At 60.3% G+C, this 23142-nt stretch overlaps 1 protein-coding gene across 1 annotated transcript; it reads right to left on the reverse strand.

Moving 5' to 3' along the window:
- Window positions 1–84: 84 nt before the first annotated feature.
- On the reverse strand, window positions 85–21152 carry Ints1 (integrator complex subunit 1). The gene is made up of 47 exons (XM_090324363.1): window positions 21033–21152; window positions 20173–20463; window positions 19810–20006; window positions 19554–19691; window positions 19189–19348; window positions 18979–19084; window positions 18696–18882; window positions 18469–18614; window positions 18239–18380; window positions 16645–16821; window positions 16195–16303; window positions 15747–15867; window positions 15476–15553; window positions 14753–14910; window positions 13450–13546; window positions 11625–11716; window positions 11481–11541; window positions 10873–11070; window positions 10626–10755; window positions 10357–10536; window positions 10075–10224; window positions 9602–9781; window positions 9416–9520; window positions 9062–9229; window positions 8819–8930; window positions 8078–8239; window positions 7512–7658; window positions 7297–7395; window positions 6990–7114; window positions 6414–6668; window positions 6168–6327; window positions 5880–6020; window positions 5580–5766; window positions 5388–5511; window positions 4816–4940; window positions 4204–4291; window positions 3902–4128; window positions 3666–3789; window positions 3123–3256; window positions 2626–2818; window positions 2273–2400; window positions 2002–2114; window positions 1268–1381; window positions 913–983; window positions 586–677; window positions 392–501; window positions 85–312 (listed from the first exon to the last, which is right to left on the reverse strand). Exons 1-47 carry the CDS (start codon window positions 21088–21090, stop codon window positions 197–199), a joined length of 6576 nt encoding a protein of 2191 aa, XP_090180489.1. The 5' UTR covers window positions 21091–21152; the 3' UTR covers window positions 85–196.
- Window positions 21153–23142: the final 1990 nt, after the last annotated feature.

Below are 23142 nucleotides of genomic sequence, written 5' to 3' on the forward strand. Positions count from 1 at the left end.
GGCAGAACCCCGGGAACGAGCAGGTCCCCACCTCCAGGACGGCGCCCAGCAGCCCGCGTCTCAGTGGAAGAGAGCCACACTGGACACATGGGACATAGAACGTTTCATTTGAAGCTGGCCCTGCCTTTCAGGCATGCCAGCCACCCCTGACCTGGCCCCCGCTGGCCTCGGGCTGGTTCTGTGCACCAGGCAGGGCTCACATCACAGCCTCCATGTGCAGGATGCGCAGGGCCTCGGAGATCTGGGCACTGGTGTCCACCTGGCCATACATGCCCACGAGGAAGGCACGGTGCAGCAGCACGGCCGCGTGCTCTGGGGGAGAGAGGCGGTCAGGGGCGGTCAGGGGCGGCGGGCTGCCTCAAGCGAGGGCGGGCGGCAGGGGAGGGCTCACCTTGGCAGAGCAGGGTGTACTCAGGCAGGTTCCGGAGGGCCGTCTGCATCACCTCGAAGTCCCGGCTGCCCAGGCAGTGCATGAAGGTGGGCAAGAAGTCAGCTGCGGTGCTGTAAGAGACACACGGCACGTGGGCCTGGCCCGCGCCCGGGGTGCTGGCAGCCCGAGACAGCGGCCGGGGAGCACCAGCTCACCTGGGGTTGTTCTGGATGGAGCGCAGCGCCAGGCTGAAGGCCAGGTTGCGGCAGGTCTCCTCGGCTGAGCTCATCAGCCACTGCAGGTTGGTCTGATGGGCAGCAGGGCAGGGCCATCAGCGGGCAGCCACCAGCCCAGAGCTGGCTGGGGACCGTGCTGGAGGCTCCCAGCACCTCCAGCAGGGGTGTTTAGGGAACAGGGGGAGGGACGCTTGCTCTTTCAGCTCTAGCCTGAGGCCCACTTGGTGGGGTTAGGCAGCAGCAAGGGGGTGCAAGTGGGGCTCCCCCAAGACCCACTGGGGCCCCAGCCTAGCCCAGCCCACTCACCGAGAAGAAGCCCAGGACCTCGGGTCTGCGCCTCGACATCTCGTCGATGTCACTCAGAGCCTCCAGCAGGTCTGAGGTCAGAGGCCAGCTGAGCTGAGAGGGCCTCGGAGGACCCCAACCCAGCAGGCCCCCATCTCCCTGGGAAGCCCCCAACATGCACCCCTGGCACCCACAGTCACCGCCCCCACAGGCCCCACACGCTGGACTCCCCTGGGCCTCGATCGCCACAGCACAACACGGCCCCGCACACCAGCCTGGGTACCCCAGAAGGGCAGCCCTGCCTGCCAGGCCCCCCAGAAACTCCCTAGCCTCCACAGCTGTGGCCGGGCAGCCAGATGGCAGGAACCCCACTCACCTTCGACAGTTTGGCCCCGTGAGAGCCTCTTCATGTGCGGGGCCATGTCGGCTGCAGTCAGCGGAGTGGAGAGGGACACGCTGACCAGCGGCAGGGAGCCGGCTGAGCACTCACCTGCGAGAGGCAGAGGCCAGTTGACCGAGGGTGACAGGCGGGCAGCCTAGGGGAGATGGGGCGTCCTTCCCGGGCTCCCCGGCCACCGCAGGCTGAGAAGAGTGCCTGGCACACAGCAGGCACTCGGCAAGCGTGATGGCGCGGAGCCTGCTGGGAGGAGACTGGGCATTTCAGCCTTCTCCCGCTGCTGCCTGCCGGGGAGCTTGCTCCCTCCCTGCCTCCTGTCCCCCCTCTGCCTCCCCCAGGCTCCTGGGGGAGCACCAAGGCCTCACCCTTGGTGCTCCCTTAGCACCTCTGGGTGTCTGGGAGCCACTCTCAACCATGTGACAAAACCAGGGCTTCAGACACCAACCCTCACCAGCCACCAGCAGGAACCCCAACCGCTCACCCCGCACCAGGCACATGGCTCACAGACTGGAGGACTGAAGCCCAGCTGCAGTGGGGGACCTAAGGCCTGGTGGCCCAGCAGCACCCTAGGACGGGGCTCTGCTAGGAGGGTGGCATGTCACATGGGTGAGCCCCCCTTGGGCCCGTCAGAGAGCCAGGGCTGGCCTCGGTGCCGGGGACAGCCAGAGCCCAGGACCCCTGGCCACCCGCCCAGGACCATGCGGGACACGCACCCTCGCCCTCCTCGTCCAAGCCCCGGTCGGCCCTGCCATGGCAGCTGGGCAGGCTGAGCCCTGCCAGGAGGGACTTGAGCATCACCAGGTCGCTGTTGTCAAAGGACAGGTCGCTGCGGGAGAGACAGGCTTTCAGCTTGGGGACCCCCGGTGAGAAGGCGAGGCTGGGGGCAGGAGAGGGCATGGCTGCCCGCGCCAAGGGTGCAGCCACGGGTGAACCCATCCCGCCCAGCACCCACAGCACGCGCTGGGACACCCCACTGCTCCTCACTGCAGGGGCTCAGCATGCTTCTGCAGGAAGGCCACGGCGGCCGCGGCGCTGCAGGTGATGTACTTGTGGATGAACTGCACAAACTTGCTGGTGAAGGGCGCCAGGTGACGGGAGGACTTCCGGTAGTTCTGCAGAGACCAGGGCGGCTCAGTGTCCCGCTCCAGCCCTGCCGACCGCCCCACCTCCCCCCAGGGAGGGCTAAGCACACGAGGACCCCGGGACACAAAGGAAGCCGGGGACTGCAGTGGGCTCCAAAGGTGCCGCAGGTCCCCAGGGTGGTGGAGTGGAGGCTACAGGCCAGGCTGGGCCCCGCAGGCGCGGTGAGGGAAGGGGAGGCCGAGCGGCCCGCACACCAGCAGCAGGCGGATGAAGGAGAGCAGGCAGTCCCACAGCGCCCCCTGGTGCTCGCTCTGGAAGACGCGCGGCTGCAGCAGCTGCAGGATGCCCAGGACGTGTAGGAAGAAAGCCAGGTGGTTTTGCTGCCGGAACTCCTGGAAATTGAGGTGCGTGCGCCCGTGCAGCAGTGCTGCGATCATGGGCAGGTGCCTGTGATGGGCAGAAGGACTCCGGGTCACAGCTCCACCTGGGATCGGGGAGTCCCAGGCTGAGCTGGCTCCCCCCCCCCCCCCCCCCCGCCCCATGAGACCAGCGTCCAGGAGCAGCTGCTGCCAGCTGGTAGAGAGCTGAGTGCTGGGGCCTGGGGCACAGGGTGCCGGCTTATAGCTGTGGAACCCTTACATTACATTCAGGGTGGATGTGCCCTGGGTGTGTGGGGGAGTGGGAGGCCAGGGCAGAGCTCTGGCACCTTCCCAGGACTGCAGGTGGAAGGGCCACGCCAGACCTGGGGTACCTGAGTAGCAGGATGGGGTGCGCCACAGCTAGCTTCCGACAGGCCATGTTGGCGTCAGCCACTCGGCTCTCAGAAGAGCGGGAGTCACTGGTATCAGCCAGGAGGGTGATGAAGCGGTGGATGAGCCCGTCCAGCTGGGGAAAGGAGCAAGGAGGCCGGGGAGGGGTGAGGATGCAGGGGGAGGGGTGAGGATGCAGCGTAGGGGCCATACCCTGCCCGCCCCCCAAGGCCTGCTCCCAGACCCCATGTGAAAAGAAGGCCCTCTCTGGGCAGGGATTCATGGGGTGCTGGAACACCAAACGGGCTAGCCTGCCTGATGGAGCAATGGCCCTGGAGCCAGAGGGAGGCTCGGGGGGTGAAGCAATGCACCCTGCAGGCGGAGGCAGCAGCCTTGCAGGTCCAGAGTGCTGCACACCACGCACGTGTGCAAGTTCCAGTCTGTGAAGGGACAGGCACTCTCCACATCCCAAGGGGTTCTTCAGGGAGGACGAGGCTGGAGGAGACCTCTGTGGGTGGCACACGAGAAGGGGCCACACAGCTCACCTTGCAGACACTGCTGCCGGCGGCGCCCTCACTGGGCAGCAGGACATCGGGCACGGGCACCCGCAGCTCGGGCCGCTGTAGGTACAGCTGCAGCAGTAGGTCCCGGCAACGCTGACCCAGCACACTGGAGGGGAGCAGAGCGGCAGCTCACTGGGGTGACCGGGGGGCCGATGGGGCCAGGCGAGCCCTTGGCCAGCACAGTCCCCGGCTGAAGGGATGGGGGTGGGGTGCAGCACCTGTCCCCCCGCTGCTGGATGCAGCTGCTCAGGTGTTCCGTCACTCTGCGGATGCTCTCCTCGTTGCCGTGGCAGCAGCTGAGCAGCAGGGGCAGCCGGGTCTGAATGAGCGAGCAGGCGGCAGCATCCCCTTCCTGGCTCTTGGCCTCTGCCTCGGCGAGGACCAGCTCCACCAGGCTGGTGAGCTCTGCAGGCTGCACTCGAAGCACCAGCTCCTCTCGCCGCTTCTGCAAGCAGGCCACCTCCCGTCAGCGGGCACTGCGTGACACGGCTCCGCACAGCGCCCCGCCTCTCGCCCCTACCTGTGGGGTGCGCTGGTCCCTGCCCTGCCAGATCCGTGGCACATGGACGCAGGCCCAGAGGAAGTCCAGCGAGGCCGAGGGGTCAAACCTGGGGAGGAACCCGTGGCTGAGCACGGAAAGCCCGGGGCGGCTGCTCTGGAAGCTACTACAGCCCAGCAGAGGACTGCAGCTGGGCGGCCATCAATGAGAGAAGAGAGCATGCGCCCGGGCTCTGTGTTCTGCTCCCCACCCCACCTGGGGGCTATCTACACTTGCGCCCTGAGTTCCTATGGACAGGAAACACAGCCGGTGACAAGACCTAGAAGACAGGACTGGGAAGGGACCAGGCAGCTGCAGCTGGACACTCATGTCCTGCAGGGAGAATGCACAGTGGGTCTAGGTGACTGGCCACCCTCTGGACATCACCCCCCCCCCCCGTCCCGCGCCCCCGGCCAGGAACTGTGTGAAAATGATAAGCAGAAGTCCCTGCACCGAGTGTGGGATGGTCGGGTGTCCTGGGCCCACTGCTACAGAGGGCAGTGCAGCCTTGGCAGAGACGCTTTCCTGGTCGCCCATAGCACCCGGCAGGCAAGGGCCACCCAGGAGAACAGCCTGGGCTGTGGCAGGGCTCACCTGTGCTCTCGGCTCTTGCCCAGGAGGACGCGGATACACCGGTGCAGTGTGGACCAGCTCGACTGGTGTGTGAGCAGGGCCAGGAGGTAGGGGCGGAAAGACGGGGCCTGGGTGTGGCCTTTGCCCTGAGGACGCAAGAGGCTGAGATGGCTCCAACTAGGCACAGGGGCCGACCAGCCCTCCAGAGGTGGTCAGCAAACACCTCCTGGTACAGCAAGCACCGAGGTGCAGACACGGAAATGATTCCCAGAAGAGCCCGGAAGCCTTCCCGGGCCCCCCACTCTGTCTTCACCACCAACACACAGGGTGGCAGTGTGTGAGGATGTCCCAGAATCAAGTGACACTAAGGAGTCCTCCACCTTCCTCCTCTGCGCCCTCAGCCCCTGCACCCTCTGGAGACCTGGAACCCTTGAACAGGAGAACTAGACTGACAAGTGTTGCCACCTCCCACCCCAAACCAGATATGGCCCCCAGAGTTGCCCCAAGGACACTCAGGGACTCTTATCACTCTGGGCTAATGGACTGAGACCTGGGGGCAATCTACTCCCCACACATGCCCTCTGCCCTGTCACCTTCCTCCGTGAGAAGAGCAGCCGCCGCTGTAGCTCAGGACAACTGCTGACCACCTCAGGGTCCAGCATCTCCAGCCAGTCCACGAGCAGCCCTGATGCAGGGCCTAGCCTTACGGTTTCCGGGCTGCAGGGACAAAGGGGCTCAGGGACAGGCTCACAGGGCCCCTGCCCGGGGCCAGGGCTCCCACTCACCTGCCGCCATCTGCGTCCTGCGGGCTAGGGCCCAGGGGCTCCTCCTTCTCCTGCAGCAGCAAGGCGCTGACTACTGCCACTGGCCCAGGTGCTGGGCCAGGGCTGGCGGCCTCCACTGCGCCGGAGAAGAGCGCTGTCAGCAGCTCCTCTAGGTGGGGGGACTGCACCTCCATGAGGCCCCGGAGCACTGTGCAGGGACAGGGAGGGCTGAGTGGGGCTGGTCACGCCTGGCGAGGACCACACCCGGGACATGCCAATGGGAGAAGCCAGCCCCTGAGGCGGGTCTGCACCAGGCACTACCTTTGCTGATGAGCTCCGGCTCCACGCTGCACTTTCCCCCTGACTTCAGGGTGGCGATGACGGCCTGCACGGTGGAGCTGACCACGTCCAGGTCACGGCGGAAACTCAGGGCTTCAGCCAAGTGCAGGAGGCCGCTCCGCACTGCAGGAGGAGACCTCGGGCTTGGGCTCCTGGGCTGAGGCTCCCAGGACCCCGCCCAGCCCTCCCTCCAGGCTGGCTCTACCCACACCATACTCCAGCTAGTCTGCAGTCTGGGGTTCCGGGTACCCCGTGCCACAATGCCCTCACCATCACTGATCCTGTGTCTGGCCGAGTACTGGGTGGCAAAGAGTTTGAGCTGGGCCTGGAGGGGCCCGCTCTCCACGGCCGGGCTGTCCAGCCACTGCAGGATCTGCATGAGCACTTTGAGGAAGAGCGAGGAGTAGCCAGTGTCCTCGGGCACGCAGCGCTGTGGAAGTGGCAGCCCATGGGTCTCCCAGGCTCTCCCCTTTGCCCCCCCTCTCATTCCTCTGCCGGGGCGCCATGCCTAGGTACCTGGTACTGGTAGAGCTGGCGCATCAGTGGGCAGGACAGAAAGTGGCTGCGGTGCATGGCCATGGCAAGGGCCCCACCATGTGAGGAGCCCAGCAGGGTGGCCAAGGCCTGTAGCAGGCGCACCGTGATGCCTGGCACCTCGGGGTCCCCTTGGCGGACACGGGCCAACTCCTGACCCAGCGCCTGCTGCAGCGCCAGCACCAGGGGACGTGGGCTGGAGCCCGGCCATCGAGGATCAGGGCTCAGTGGGAAGATCTGAAGAGCAGGGAAGGGGTCAGGAGGAGCAGGGCAGGAAACTAAGCCCCCACAGCCCCCCCACCCTCCTAGGAGCCCTGTTTATCTCTGGCCTCAACGACACCAACTGAGGGGCAGAGTAAACAGGGCCTGCCAAGTGCCCATGGGCTCCCCAGGGTGGGACTAGCCAGGGGTCAGGGGCCTTTTGCTCATACACAACTGGTGCTACGGCAGAGGGTGGCTCAGCAAGAGCCCTGCACAATCAGTCCAGGTGGGCATGGGAGTGGGTACAAATCAGGCTTCTGTGAGTGTAACGGGCCCCACCCACAGTGGTACTGGTACCTGCAGGAGCATGCTGGCCAAGTCATCCTCGGGGCCAAGCACCCGGACCTGAGCCCCAGCCCGAGTTCTGCCCTGGCCCAGAGGCTGATCAGGGCTGCTTTTCGGTTTTGGTGCCTCCATGCTGTCTGCACAGAAAGGAACACATGCCTGGGCTCAGTCTTCCTGGCCTGTTCCCAGCAGGCAGTGGGACAAATTGATCCCATCCAAGCCTCTGTCACAGCGGTTAGCCCTGGGCCCGCAGGGAGCCCAGTGATGTCCCAGCACGGTCCAGGGACAGTCCAGGGGATGGGCTGGCTGGAGCTCGTACCTCGCCGGGGCGGTAGCGAGGCGGTGAGCAGCGAGTGGAAGGTCTGGCCTCCGGACGCACCTCTCTCGTGCTGTACCTCCACCAGGTGAGCCATGTAATCTGCAAAATCACAGCCAGGGGTACAATGTAAAGATCCCCTGGGGACCTGCCAGTAAAGGTCAGCACCCTGAGCCCCTACCCACAAAGCACCTGCCCCGGCGCAGGTGGTGGCTTACTCTTGTCCATGATGTTCTGCTCCAGGGCCTGGGGGTCCTGGGCCACTGCCTGGTCCAGGTACTGGAGAAGCTTGCTCATGCTGGACACAGGGATGCCAAACGACTGGACGAAGAGCAGCAGCTGCTGGGGCTCCAGGTCCTGCAGGGCTGTGGGCATTCTGTCAACAGCCCAGCCCAGCCCACCCCCCCTGGTCAGCTGGTCAGGGGCTCGCGCAGCAGCACAGCTAGAGGACCCTCTCCAGCAACTGGCAGGCCTCAGGGGCACAGTGACCTCACCAAGGCCATGGGGCAACCTGGCTTGAGAGACTCACACTGGCCTGACCCTTGTGCAGCCCCTGCTCGAACCCTCCTTCCCATTGTGGCTGTCCAAACCCCACAAATTCTTTTGAGGACTAACAGAGAGATGCCCCCCCCTCCCTGCCCAACACACACACCCCTGCCTCAGCCCCCACCTTTTCTCTTCACTTCTCTCAGGACTCATGTCTAACCCCTGTTATAGCAGGTCCCCAGCCATTAGCACTGCTGGACACAGATACACAAGTCCCCCAGAATCCAGCCTACCGTACCCGCATCCACCAGGCGAGGGACCTCAGAGCGAATCATGCGCAGCTTCAGCCAGTCAGGCAGCAGCAGCGCCTCCTCAGACGTGTCCACCAGGAAGGCGGTGGGCAGTGGCTTCTTCTCCGGGAACCAGATGTCCAGCAGCTCCTGGAACTCACTGTCACCAGCTTTAGAAAAGACCCAGGCAACAGCCTCACTCCAGGCACCTGAGATCTCTCCTGTGTGACAACAGGAGCCCCTGCCCCGGGGTGCGATTCAGTCTCCACACAGCCCAGGGGCCATGTAGGCCCGAACAGCACGAAGCCAGCCTTCCTTACTGCCCTTCCTGAGAGCAACACAGCGGATGGACACTGAGGTGACAGCCTCACCTCCATGAGGGGTCCCACCCGCTCCTCGTGCAGGCCTGATCAGTGAGTGAGTGGTGGAGGAATGGGTCTCAACAGGAGGAGAGAAGGGAAGGCTGCCCACCGCGTGAGTGGACCGGTCTAGGGCCTCCACAGGGGAAGCTGGGCCGTCCGGGCAGCCATGGGCTTGCATCTCCTCAAGGAATGCCATCTCCTGCCCCAAGGCTCCTCCAAACTGCGCCTGTGCTCAGGGCTGGGGTGGTGGGAACTTTTGTTGACAATCCATCTCTTGGCTCAGGCCGTCCTTTCCAGGGGCCTCAGTTTACAGGCAATCACTACATAACCCGTGCCCAGGATCAGAGAAAGAAAACCCATAGGCAGCAGCCAGCGGCGGCCACTGACCTCGGGGTGGGCCCAGTGTCAGCAGGATGACCATGGCGTGGACCACGAGGATGTGCATGGTGGCCGTCTCCCCGCTGCTCCAGCGCAGGAAGACTTGGTCCTGGGACTCCGACTGCGGAGAGGGGTGAGGGAGTGGGGGCCGGGTGGCTCAGGAGAGCTGGAGACCCAGAAACGAGCCTCCTTGTCCTTCCCGGTCGTGGATCTCTCCCTTCCCTCCCCTGCCACGGACGCCTTCGCCCTCACCCAGCTATAGACTTCCTCGCCCTCCTTGCTCTTGCGCATGCGCCGCACATAGCGGGAGAAGACGGACAGGAGGGCACCCAGCACGGCGTCGGAGGTGGCGCTGCAGGAGAGCTTGGAGAAGAGGTGCGCCATGATAGTGGAGCGCTCCACAACCAGCCGGGCCACGTCCTGCGCAGGAGGAGGGCTGTCAGAGGCTCCCGGGGCCTCTGCCACCCCCACCCCATACCAGCCATCAAGTTGTGCCCCAAGGCCACAGCAACCAGGCTGGGCACAGGGAGCCTCCACACCAGTCCAGCAGCCCCAACGTGGGCCACACTAGCCAGAGCTGGGCTGCTGGGCATTCACCGTCCTCACCAGGGCCAGGTCGCTGTGGGGCCCCTGTTCCTCCACGGGCGTGTGCTGGGACAGGTAGACCAGGTAGGCGCTGATGGTCTGGGGGTCTGTCTCCATGTGGATGGCCTAGAGGGGAGGGCGGCTGCTGAGGGGGCTCTTGGGTGGGGCACCGCCCTCCCGAGGCTCCGCCCTCCCCCAGCCCTGCACCTGCTGCAGCGCCAGTGCGGTGGTGGTCCTCACGCTGTCGAACAAAGGCAGCCGGGGCAGGTCCCGTAGCAGCCACTGGTAGCCCTGGAGTGCGTCCGGCTCCCCCACGTCCTCCTCCATGGGGGGGTCCTTCTCCTCCTTGTCCCGCAGGCCACCCTCAGACAGCACCAGAGACAAGCCCTGCGGGCACACGGAACACAGCCCCCTCAGCCCCAGAGCCCCGTTGCTACCGGTCTCCAAGCACTGCTTTGGGGATAGGATGGAGCCGGGGCCTCCAGCGTGCTCGGCATTCCCTTCCACGGAACCTTTCCAGAACGGCCAGAACACAGCCTGAGTCACCCCCGAAAATCTCACTCCAGCAGCCAACCACACAGGAGACAAGGGCTCCCGGTTGTCTGGGCTGCAGGTCCACCACCGGGAGTGAGCACGAGTCAGGGAGGCGCCAGGACTCCCGCAGCCCAGCCGGCACTCACCTTCATGGCCAGCACCCTGGAGGCCACCTGGGAAGAGCCCAGGCGCCGCAGGAAGTAGTCGAGGACCTCACACGTGGTCTGCTCGTCTGCCTTTGGGCCCAGCAGCAGGTCCTGCAGGCGGCCCAGCAGCTGCCGCTGCTTCTGTTGCCTCTGAGAATGAGAGGGGCTCCAGGCTCATTCTGGGGGCACCCAGGGTGAGAGGGGTTCTGGGGTGAGAGGGGCTTCTGGAGTCCGCAGGACTGCCTGCCGCTGGTGGACAGGCTGGGGAAGAACGGCACCAACCTGTCGCTTCTTGGCCTTCTGCTCCCGGCTCTCCCCCTCGTCCTCTTCCTCCCCGGAGGCTGTGTCGTCCGCAGCATCGTGCAGCAGGAACTCGCACAGGCACTGCACGGGCAGCACATCCAGGGAGCCCTCGCTGGACTGCACCAGGTCGGCCAGCCAAGGCATGGACTGGGACGAGGCCTGGTGGAAAGGTGGACCCGCATCACGGTGTGTCCGAGTGGGTCCCTTCCGCCAGCTGGCCACACTGCCCCAGCCCTCCCAGCTCCCACCTGGCGCTGGATGATGTTCAGCAGGAAGTCGGGGTTGCGGCTACGGCACAGGAGGTGACCGAGGCGCAGGGACTGGTTGAGGCCTTTCACCTGATCCAGGATGTGGGGGGGAGGCCTCCGGGGGGGCCCCCTGCAGGTCACAGGGGACACGGTATCAGCAAGTCACAACGCAGTACTCCCCACGGACCCCTCCCATCCTGAGACCCACGCCAGGAGCGGGGTGCTAAGGATGCTCGGGTGGACGTACTGGGGGTCCAGGCTGGTGAGCTGCGACAGCAGGAGGCTACTGCTCTCGGTGATGGTCTGCTTGGTGGAGGCGGCGGCCAGGTGGCCCTCGAAGGCCAGGATCTCCTGCTTCTCCCGCTGGGAGATCTGCAGTTCCCTGCTGATCATCTCCGTGCGCGTTTCCTCATCCGTCAGCGTACACGGGGGATAGGAGTAATTGCTGGAGACAGTGGGCGAGGCCTGTGACCTGTCTGCCACAAGTGCCCAGCCCGAGGACACTCACAGTCCAGCAGGGGCAGCATCCACAAGGTTGCTGCCACCTGGTACACAGCCTCAGCCGAGGGCTGCGAGCCCAACCCAACTGGCCTGGATTGGCTTGGCCAATCAGACCTCTGCCCTTCCCCTGCTACGACATGGCCTTCCCACAGGCTGGCTTGCTGAGACGCTGACTCCCCCCACCCCCAAAAGAGCCAGAAGCTCAATGGACCTGGACTTGAATGTATCCTCAAGCCCAGATACCCGAGGGACATGGCCTGAAGGGCGGCGACAGCTCTAGTGGGGTCCAGCCCTGGGCCTCGGGTCCCGACTGGTGCCCAATGCCCTGGGGTGCCACAGGACAGGCCGACTTACTTGGTCATCACCATCTCCATGAGCATCTTGAGTGTGGGGTACTCCTCCCAGGCGGCCAGGCCTAGCAGGAGGAGAGCAGAGATGGGGCACTGCCCGCAGGGGGTATCCACCCACAGCCAGGCCCACCGAGGCAGGAGGGCTCACCGATGTTCTCAGGGTTGAATGCTGCGACCACCAGCAGCAGAGGCCAGGCCTTCCAGTAGAGAGCAGAGATGGCGAGGCTCGGGGGCTGGTACCTACAAGACGGGGCGTCCACAGCACAGGCAAAGCTGACTGACCGGCCAGCTCAGCCATCACTCTTCACTACAGAAGCGGAGCCTTAGACCGTCCTCTCCTACTGACACCTAGCCACGCCTGGAACGTGCACAGAGGTGCTTCTGGGCCCCAAGAGGCAAAACTGCTGTTTCCCAGCAGTGCTGAGCCCAGGCCACCCTGACCCTCTTGGCCCTGCTGTCCCAATGCACAGAGGAAGTGTAAGAATTCAGTGAATGCGAGGAGACCAGAAACCCCAGAATCCATCAGGGTCCAATTGGAATGGGTCAGGATCACCCAGGAACAGAATTCAAGGAGAGTGGGGCCGAGAGTTTGGCCTCGTGGTAGAGTGCTCGCCTCGCAGGTACGAAGACCCAGGTTTGATTCCTTGGTACCACACATACAAGGCCGGGCTGGGGGGGGAGGGGGTGGGGGGAGGGGTACAAAAAAAAAAAAAGAATTCAAGCCAAGTCTTTAGAGAGGACACAGTCTGACTGCTAAGAGAATTGAAGAGCAGCTGAGGAAGACTTGTGATATGCCAACAGCCTTCAGTGAAATACATTGAGTTGTACAGAGAAGATATGCCAGGAAGCTAAGAAAGAAATTAAGAGAAAAAAACTTCAGCTGGACACAGTGGCTCATGCTTATAATCCTACTTGGGAAGTCGAGACCTGAGGATCATGGTTCGAAGCCAGCCTGGCAAAAAAGTCCAAGTAACCAGCAAAAAGATGTAGAGGTGGCTCAAATGTCAGAACACCAAACGTAAGTGAAAAAGTGAAGTAAAAGTGTGATTTCCTGAGTGCAAGCTCCAGGGTCAGCACACACACACACACACACACACACACACACACACACACACCAATAAATTAGTTAAAAAACAAATTTTAGCCAGGTGCCAGTGGCTCACACCTGTAATTCTAGCTATTCAGAAGGCTGAGATTTGACTACCGAGGTCTGAAGTCAGCCAGGGCAAGAAAAGCCCGTGAGACTCTTATCACCAATAAACCACTCAAAAAGAGCCAGAAGTGGTGCTATAGCAAAAGAAGTTTTGAGCAAAAGAAGCTCAGGAACAGAGCCCAAGCTCCAAGTTCAAGCCCCAGGACTTGATCAAAATAAATAAATTAAATACCTAAATGTAAAATGTGAAGGGCTGGGAGCATGACCTAGTGGTAGAGTGCTTACCTAGCACTCTGGGTTCGATTCCTTGGTACCACATGCATAGAAAAAGCCACAAGTGGTGCTATGGCTCAAGTGGTAGAGCACTAGCCTTGAGAAAGCCCAAGGCCAGCTGGGCACAGTGGTTCACACCTATAATTCTAGCTACTCAGGAGGCTGAGATTTGAGGATCAAGGTTCAAAGCTAGCCCGGGTACAAAAGGACCTGAGACTCTTTATTGCCAATTAATCACTACAAAACACAAAGTGGGTTTGGCTCAAGGGTAGGGTAACTGAAGAGCTCAGGGACAATGCCTAGATCCAGGGATAGGGCAGTAGCCTTGAGCTGAACAGCTCAAGGACAGTGCCTGCCCTAGGATCCTTCTCCCGCCCTCCCCCAAAAGAGAAAGCCCAAGGCAGTGTCCAGGCCCTGAGTTCAATGTGAAAATCCAATTAAACTTCTTTTTATGTAAAGCTAAAGGCAAGTAGGAATGAGGTGCCCGCAGGGAGGCGTGTCTCACGGGGTATGTGCCCAGGCCTGGGCCAGCCCCACACTTACTCACCCAGGTGGGAGCTGGATGTTCTCAGGGTGGTGGTAGGTGCACAGGTTCAGAACGGCATCAATCAGCTGGATCCTCTCCACCTTCAGGACTTCCACATCTGAAAGGCAAAGCCACAGCTCCAGAGCCCATCTGCTGCCACCTCCAGGGCCGTGTGCAGGCCAGGAACTCAGCCAGAAAATGGGCAGCACCAGAGAAAAGAGACAGGAGTGCCTGTGGAGGGCCACAGCGGGCCACATGGCCACACACTGGGCATCAACCTATGCCTACCGGCACTGGAGACAAGTTTAAAGTCGTTACACTAGATCCAGACTCTGGTGGCTCACACCTGTAATCCTAGCTATTCAGGAGGTGGAAATCTAAACATCACCATTTGCAGTCAGCCTGGGATAGACAAATCTGAGACGCTCATGTACAACTAACCAGCAAAAAGCCAAAACAGAGGTGTGGCTCCAGTGCAAAACACCAGACTTGAGTGGAAAAAGTCAAGCAAGAATTCAAGGCCCGGGCCGGGAGTTTGGCCTAGTGGTTAAAGTGCTTGCCTAGCATGCATGAAGACCTGGGTTCGATTCCTCGGTACCACGTACATAGAAAAAAGCCAGAAATGGTGCTGTGGCTCAAGTGGTAGAGCTCTAGCCTTGAGAAAGCCCCAGGACTAGGGAAAAAAAAAAAGAAAATAAGAATGCAAGGCTCGTTGGGGCTGGGCGTGTAGTCTAGTGGTAGAGTGCTCGCTTAGCATACATGAAGCCTTGGGTTTGATTCCTCGGTACCACATACTCAGAAAAAGCTGGTACTGTGGCTCAAATGGCAGAACACTAGTCTTGAGCAAAAAGTGGCCCCAAGATCAGTGCCCAGGCGCTGAGTTCAAGCCCCAAGACTGGAAGAAAAAAAAATGCAAGGCCCAGCCAGAAGTGTGGCCCAGTGGTAGAGTGCTTGCCTAGCATACATGAACCCCTGGGTTCCATTCCTCAGTACCACATACACAGAAAAGGCCAGAAGTGGTGCTGTGGCTTAAGTGGTAGAGTACTAGCCTTGAGCAAAAGAGGCTCGAAGACAGTGCCCAAGCCTTGAGTTCAGGCCCCAGGACTGGCAAAAAAAAGAATGCATGTCCCCAAGTTCAAGACCTGCTCCCCACATGGCACAGAGGGCAAAGCTGTAGGCCGCAGGGGCTCCTGCATCAGCTCCAGGCTCTGACCTCGCACAGAACTAAGCAGGGAGTGCAAGCCCTGCAGGTCTGGGGGGTGCTGCTATGCAGGGGCAGGGACCAGGTCCTTGGAGTGCGGCTGAGAGGGGCTGGGGCCATTACCGTCCGCCTGCACAGCCGCGGCACGCTTCACCAGGTGGTCGGCGAGCTCCATGGCATCTGCAGGGCCAAGCGGGAGTTCCCGGGACAGCCCGATGACCAGGACTCGCATAAGTGTGTCCTCCAGGATGGGAACCTCCGAGCACAGGCGCAGGAAGAAGCTGCGGGCAGCACGGAGCGGCAGGGTGGAGGGGATATGGCCCACTTGCCCAGGAGCCACAGGCCCTTCTGTGCGCAGGCGTGAAGACTGCGGGCCCCAGCCCAGCCCAGCCCCCAGGTCAATGCACAGGGGCACTTCAGTGGCCACACAGTTACTTGTTTCCATGGCCTAAAGGGGAGGCCCTGCCACCTCTGAGACTTCAGGGAACACTGGAACTGCCCAGTACCCCCCAGAAGACAAGTGAAGGGCAGCAGTGAGGATGCAGAGTGCTCAGAGCACAGAAGCCTGGGGCAACAGGATTCCAGGGAGGAAAGGGTGAGGCCCTGAACTCTGGTGGCAACGAGGTGGGACTCGACTGCAGCTGTGAGAGGCCAGGATGGTGGGTGTGGGATGCACAGGGAGATGGGGAACAACTGACCAGGAAACCGAAGAGGCAGGAGTTGGGGGGCTGTGGTCAGGGCACATGAGCTGGGCGGACGCTGGGGTGGGTGACCGCAGACCTGGCAGGGGAGGGCACAGGGGCTGGGCAGACGGGATGGGCCCTGGCCTAGCTGGGGCATGCTCACTTGCGGTCACTCTCTGGTGGCCAGTTGTCCCACTTGTAATAGGTCTCGGGCTGCTCCGTGAAGAGTACTTTGTGCAGGCTGTGGACAGACAGGGCATACCATCAGCTGGGGATAGCCGCCCTCGGGCAGAACAATGTTGGATGGGGCGGTCAGCAAGGCTCAGGGCTAGCTGAGTCCTGAGCAGCCCCTACCCTGGGCCTCACGAGTGGCTCTGACCCTCAGGGGCCGCATGATCCCCAGCTCAGCCCTTGAGGGAGAGAGGTGGCCATACCAGTGTACGTAGTCCTTGGGCGCCAGCTTGCTGATGGAGGGGACAACGGTGTGGAGCCACCAGACCGCATCCCGCTGGATCGCAGCGATCTGGTTCTGGAAGGCACGCAGCACCTCAAGGTCTGTGAGGAGTAGCAGGGTCAGTGGCAGCGATGGACTCCTGTGGCCAGTTCCAGAGAGTGACCCCAGCAGAGCCCTACCGCCCCTCCCATCTGCCAGGGGACGGGCCTGCCGTTGGCTCCAGGCCTCAGCAGAAGACAGAGGCCTGGACCGGGTCACTTTAAGCCCTGGTGACAGAAGATGGCGATTTGCAGGCACACCTGGTCTTCTCTCATGACCACAGACACTGTGCCTTTTTCTCCTCCCACCCATGCCAACCTCCCCAGACAGACTTGGGGTCAGATGCCACCAGGCTTGGCTAATTGGGCCATGCCAGCCCTCAGCCTTACTCCTTTTCTCTCCTTTGTCCCAGGCGATGCCCGCCTCCTTCACCTGAGCAGTGATGCCCAGCATCATGGAGACAGCCAGCACGTCTGTCACGTGGACCACGAACCGCTCCTGCAGGGAAAGCGGCACAGCGGGCTCGCACCACAGCACACCCCGCGCTGACTTACGTACACATGCTTACAAGCTGGGTGAGGATGGGGTCCTCACAGAGTCCCGACACCACCACGGCCAGGCAAACAGCAGACTGGACTCAGGTAGGCAACCGGTGGCTTTAGGGTTTTAGAGACCTCCACATTCCCCTGCTTCCTCCTGTACACCAACTCTGAACTCAGGCCAGAATGGCCGCTCCCTCCCCTGCTCACCAGGCCTGCTTTCCCAGCCCCACCGGCCAGTCTAGGCTGGGAAGTGAAGCCCCGAGCACATAGCTCAGGGGGCCAAAGAAGTGGAGGCACCTTGAACTCCATCTCCAGGTACTGGGGCTCCTTGCGCTCCTGCATAAGGCCAAGGCAGAAGGCCTGGAAGTTGATCTCGTGCTTCGTCTGCTTAATGATCTCGCGCAGCAGGGCGCGCGAAGCCCGCAGGTAGTCGTCCTTGTTGGTCAGCAGGTCCTGGAACACCATGGCCAGCAGCTAGGGCAGAGAGAGGCCACGCATACTTAGCCCAATGCCACCCAGGATAGGCATCCTGCCACATCCTTAGGCAGGGCCTCACTCAGCCCCACAAGAAGCTGGGCCCACATCTTCAGAGAGAGCCCCATGCGCCCGCACTGCCCTGTGGAAATGGCCACTTTGCAGTAGCTCAGCTGGAGCCAGGATCTGGCATTGCACTGATGCTCTGGAGAGCACCTCCGCCCCCACAGGACAGCAGGAAGCAAGGATCCCAACCAACCCCAGCGCTCTCCTCATCATACTGGGTAGCAAAGGAGACCAAGGCTAGCCACCAGACCCAGCAGGAGACCCACAGAGCAGATCATCCTGGACAAAGCAGGCTCCAGGCCAGGGCCCAGTGCTTCAGAGCCCCCAGCCAGATGTGGGAGGACCCTGCCCAGGAAGGCAGGTCAGATCACCATAGGGGGACCTTGGGTGGCTCTTTTATTCAGGAAATAATCAGGTTTGAACTCGGCCTCATGCTCACTTGGCTGGCTTGTTGGCTGGTGGTGCTCTACCACTTCAGCCTCAACCCTAGCCTCGATTATGTTGACTATTTTGGAGATAGCGCTGGCTGGCCTTAAACTGGGATCCTCCTAGCCTCAGCCTCCACCTAGCTAGGATCACAGGCAATAGCCGTTTGGTGGCTCTTCAAGACTTCCTCCACAGAGTTTTAATTTCAGGCTGGGATGTAGTTCAGTGGCAAAGTGATGGCCTTGAATAAAAAGAGTCCAAAGACAATGCCCAAAACCTGAGTTCAAGCCCCAGGACTGACCAAAAAAAAAAAAAAAAAAAAAGTAGCTCACGCCTGTAATCTTAGCTACTCAGGAGACTGAGATCTGAGGACTGTGGTTCAAAGCCAGCCCGGGCACTAAAGTCTGTGAGACCCTTATCTCCAATTAACTACTAGAAAATGGGAAGTGGTGCTGTGGCTCAAGGGGTAGGGTAGTGTATTGAGCTGAAGAGCTCAGGGAAAGCATCCAGGCCCAAGGTTCAAGTCCCACAACTAACAAACAAACAAACAAACAAACAAAATAAAGTTTTAGTTTCCAGGAGGGACCTGAAGCTCAACACAAATGAGATTCAGGGGTCGGGAGTTTAGGCTAGTGGTAGCGTGCTTGCCTAGCATGCACAAAGACCTAGGTTCGATTCCTTAGTACCACATACATAGAAAAAAGCTGGAAGTGGTGCTGAGGCTCAAGTGGTAGAGCCCTAGCCTTGAGAAAGTCCAAAGACAGTGCTCAGGCCCTGAGCCCAAGCCCAGGACTGATGAAAAATAAACAAACAAACAAGATTCAGACACTTTCCCACACAGCAGCACCCCAACCCACGCATGTCCACAGCAGGTACCAGGCCATTCCGGGTGCCCTCTAACCAGGGCAGGCAGATATGGTACTACCTTGGGTGCCAGCTCGGAGCTGTGCTGCAGCACAGTGTAGAGGATCTGCATGTTGTTGGGGTTGCGGGCATTGGAAAGCTCATTGAAAATGACAAACTTGATGGTGGTGCCCAGGTTGTCCTTGTGTGCGTTCAGCAGCTCTCTGAGTAGGAGGGCAGCAGGCATGTGGGAGGGGCACGGGCCACACGAGCCAGCCTCCCGCCACCGCCCTGCCGCCACACAGCGCGCACCTGACACACAGCATGTAGTGGTTCAGGAGAACCTTGGGCTTGAGGCGGATCTTGATCAGGTGAGAGATGACATCCATGTCCTCTGGGCCGTGTGTATTGCAGTTCATGCACACGGACATGAGCAGGTCCTGAGCTGGCCTGGTCAGCTGTGGGAGGCCAGAAGACTTGTGGAACACACGAGGGGGCCCTCAGGAAGTTCCCAGCCCAGCACTGCCCGAGTGGCCCACCTTCGGGTTCTGCAGCCACATCTCCAGCCGCTGCACGGCCAGCAGCCGCACCTCCTTGTAGCCGCAGGTGGAGGTGAGCAGCCGCAGCAGGTTCCGGGACACGTTATCGATGGGCTGCCGCCGGTTGAGCTGGTCACGCAGCATGTCCAGCACGTACTCCTCCACGCTCTCTGTGAGGTCATCGTACCTAGGCCAGAGGGGGCAAGGAAAGAAGGGAGGACGCTGTCCTCCAGAGGCCCACCCTGCCCACCAACCCAGGAGATGGACTGTGCAGCCCACTTACCTGGGCATGAGCTGGCCCTCCTGCTCGGGGCTCAGCTTCTCTTCGGCAATCAGCAGCTCTGTCTGGCTGTCCTCCTCCTCCGTGAGGGAGGGGTGGGGGCTGCTCCCTGCACCGAGAGCCCATGGGTGCCATCTCCATCTTACCCCCACCCCATAACCCTCCTTCCCCATGGACCAGACCCCATTTTGCTCCCCACCAGGCTGCTCTTACCAGCCCCCAGGTCACCCCCACTGCGAGCCCCCTCCCCTTGCAGCAGCATGCTCTTGGGGGGCATCCTGGTGTTGAATGCCGTCTGGATGTTGTCCACAAAGGTCCTGCAGTGCTGGCTGTCCACCCAGATCCGCTCGCCCAGGGAGTCTTCAATGTACACCTGGGGAACCCGCAGGCCTGATGGCCCCAGCTGCCAGCTTCCAGGTGGAGCGGGCACCAGAGGCCTCATCGCCTCTCATTGTAGGACAGTCAGCACCATTTGCCTCTCTCCCGTGCACCAACCTCCCTCCCTACCCCTTCCCTCCCTCTCCATGGTGCTCTGTTTCCTTCATCAACCTCACTGAGCCCCAGAGTAGGGCACTCACCTTGACAAAGATCTCAGGCCAGTTCTCGTCCTCCTCATACGCAGCCATGAGTAGGTTGCAGGCCAGCACGGACACCAGGCTGTTCCCCTTAGCCTTGAAGCTAATGGAGGCATCTCTCCGCAGGAGGCTGCACAGAGCCTGCCAGAGAGGGCCTATGTCATGGGCCTGGCACAGCCACCATGACACACAAATGTGACTAGAGGGTATGGGAGGCGACGGGGAAGGAAGAGGCCATGGTGCTAGGGGCTGGCCTCACCTCGATGACACCCTCCGTGGCAAAAATGTTGGGCTTGATCTTTGCCAGGTACATCAGGCTCAGGTAGAGAGTGCTGTCAGGCTTGGCCCGGGTGACCTTCAGCTGTTTCACTGCCCCACACAACACGCCCTCAATCCTGTCATCATTGCCCTCCAGCTCCGCAGCCTCAACTTCGTCCAGCAGCACTGTGGGCAGGACTGGCCAGAGCAAGAGGGGCTGGTTAGCCATAGGGACAGTGACAAACCATAGCCAGCCCTGTGGGTGGATCTGGTGAATAGCTTCCCCCAAGGGTGCAAAGGGTGAATGTCAAGCCCCAGTCCTCAGCCTTTCCCACAGAGGGGTTACTTTGTAGCCCGACTGTACCTTCAATTGGCACCACGGATGGCTCTTTAATGGAGGGAGAGATGGCTCGCTTCTCTGCTACTGCTGCCTCAGCCAGGCGCCCCAGGGCACTCAGTGGAGGAGTAGCAGGGAGTTTGGGACGCTTGGCAAGGCCACCCAGCGAAGATGCCCCGGGCAATGCGGCCGCAGCTTCCCGCTTGCGCTCTGAGGGTAGGCCCGAGGCAGCTGGCTTCAGCAGGGCCGACCCTGTCTTCGATTCTCCAGCCTGGCCCTTTGAGCCCAGAGCAATGAAGTCCCCCGGTGGAGGGTGCCCTGCAAAGGGGACAGAAGACACGCATGGTGTTGACGCCATCTGCTCTCAGTGGAAGGGCTTGCTTCCAACCTCTTACCTTAGGTGGGGTTAAGCAAGGACTCAGAGAAGGTGAGTTTTAAGACTGGAGATTCCTCAGCAGGCTCCCCAGAGAGCCAGGACTGGCATGTTGTGGACCGTGATGGCTGCCAATGGCCGCTGATTACAGGCCAGGCCAGCTCTAATCTACGGGTTAGCCTGCTTAATCCCCGATTTCCTGGCACCGTCCGACTGTGCCCTCTCTTCACGGGGAGACACCCAGAGAAATTGAGTAATGCTAACCAATGTCAACCCAGCAGGCTGAGTCTAGATCACTTGGCCCTGACCCCGTGCAGCCTCCCCCGTGCTCTGCTGAGTCGAGGGATTCCCCGTCCTGCAAGAGATCGTGGCTCCGGGGTCCAGGACCCCAGGTGTCCCCGGCCTGCTGGTCTCGCGCCTACCCCTCATCCGCCCCCCCTACCTCCCTCCCTCCCAGGCCTCCCCCCCCTCAGCCCCCCTCCCAGGCCCCGGCGCCGCCCTGGGAACACGTTACCCGAAGGCTTGGCCACGGAGCTGGGCCTCCGCACGGTGGTGGGCTTGGCCCGGTTCATGCTGCCCACCGCCCTCGCTCTCCGCGGCGTCACCGAGGAAGAAGTGACAGACCACCGCTCCGCTCCTCATTCATTCGTTCGGGGTCGGAGCCGAGCGCGTCCGGGATGAAGCTCGTAGGGTGCGAAGTTGGGGTGTGTGTGTGGGGGATACCCAGGGGTCCCCGGCCGCGCTCACTCAGGCCGCCCACCGCTCCAGAACCCCGCCACCACTACGACCGGCCCGGAAGCGGAAGCTCCACGCGAAGGCCCTCCCCCCCCAAGGGAAGACTTCCGGTACCGCCGGAAGTAAAGCCAGCAGGGTGGAGCAGCGCGCGCAGAGTGCCTGCAGCGCCCTCTACAGGTGGGAGGCTGAATGGACGCCCGCATCCCCGTCTTAGGACTCAGCCTGGCTGAAACACAAGAGGGGGGTTTATGGGAGTGACCGCTGAAGGACACACATCTGGGGAGGGTGACAGTGGCAGCAGGATCCTCCGGCCATCAGAGGTAGTATGAACTCCAGTGGACAGCCTGGCGGGCAAAGGACACGTGGTTTGAGCGGCCCAGGGCAAGGGGCCTGGTTCTGACTCGACTTTTGTCCTCTCTCAGGACAGGACTCCCCAGCTCAGCCCCAGGACCCCACAGGTTGTATACCTGGTACCCAGAGCCTGGTCCCAGGCTCCTGCTGCTGTGACAAGAGGAGAATGTCAGAGCTTACAGGGTGTCCCAGGCACCCTGGGCAGGGCAAGGAGAGGGATTTGATTATTTTGCATGTAGGATCTTGTTTTGTGGTGTTGATTTAATGAGAAACAGGGTCTCAACAAATAGATCAGGATCCCCTGGAACGCACTTTGTAGCCTAGGCTAGTGGTGGACTTGTGATGACAAGGGTTTTTTTTTTTTTGTTGTTGTTGGTTTGGTTTGGTTTTGTTGCCAATTCTGGAATTTAAACTGGAAGGGCTTGTGTGCAGCCAGCTTGCTTGCTTGCATAGCTAGCTGGTATTCTACCACTGGAGCTATGTCTCCAGCCTTGCTTTTTTGTTGTTGTTGTTGTTGCTTATTTCAGAAATGGACTCTAAGCCAGGTGCCAGTGGCTCAGGCCTGTAATCCTAGCTACTTAGGAAGCTGAGATATGAGGATCATAGTCCAGCCTGGCTGGCTTTGACTCTTATCTCCAATTAACCATCGGAAAACCAGAAGTAGTGCTGTGGCTCAAAGTGGTAGAGTGCTAGCCTTGAGCCGAAGAGCTTAGAGACAGCACCCAGGCCCAGAATTCAAGACCTGCAACCAACCAAAAAAAGAAAAGAAAGAGAAGAAAGAAATGGAATCTAGTAGATAATTCTGTCTAGACAGGCTTGAAACTGAGATCCTCCAATGCTCAGCCTCTCAAATACCTAGGATTACAGGAGTTAGCCACAGGCACCTGAAAAAAAAATACATATATACACACACATATATATGATTTCTAAATGGTGTATCTATTCTTTGGGGGTGGGGCTTGAACCTCTTTGGGCTCAAGGCTAGCACTCTACCACTTGAGCCATAGGGCCCTTTCCAGTTTTTGAGTGGTTAATTGGAGACAAGAGATTCACAGGGACTTACCTGCCCAGCTAGCTTCAAACAGCGATCCTCAGATCTCAACCTCCTCAGTAGCTAGGATTACAGACATGAGCTACCAGCACCTAGCTGTTTTTCTTTTTAAAGAATTTATTAATGTTGATTTTTACATCATATTTTAAATGACAAGTTTAACAAACAAGTGTTCAAGGAGGGAATCTCTATTTACAATCACTGGGACTTAGTATTTAGAACTTAATCAAAATTAGGCTAAGGGTTTGTATGTCATAGAAACATTAAGAAATAAAACATTATGTCTATAGAGTCATAGTTTTCTTTTTTTTAATATATTTTTATTGTAATTAATAGAAGGGTTACATTATGTTCACCAGATAGAAGGTGCATTACTTCACAAACATTGCTACTCTTTCTCATGCTTTTGTCCCCATTTTCCTTCCCCCACCACCAGCTGTTATTCCTTAGTTCGTATTGGTTTTTTTGTTGGTTTGTTTTTACTTTG

Source organism: Megascapheus bottae, chromosome 34 (genome assembly GCF_031878675.1).
Source record: "Megascapheus bottae isolate mThoBot1 chromosome 34, mThoBot2.hap1, whole genome shotgun sequence".
NCBI classification, from domain to species: Eukaryota; Metazoa; Chordata; class Mammalia; order Rodentia; family Geomyidae; genus Megascapheus; species Megascapheus bottae.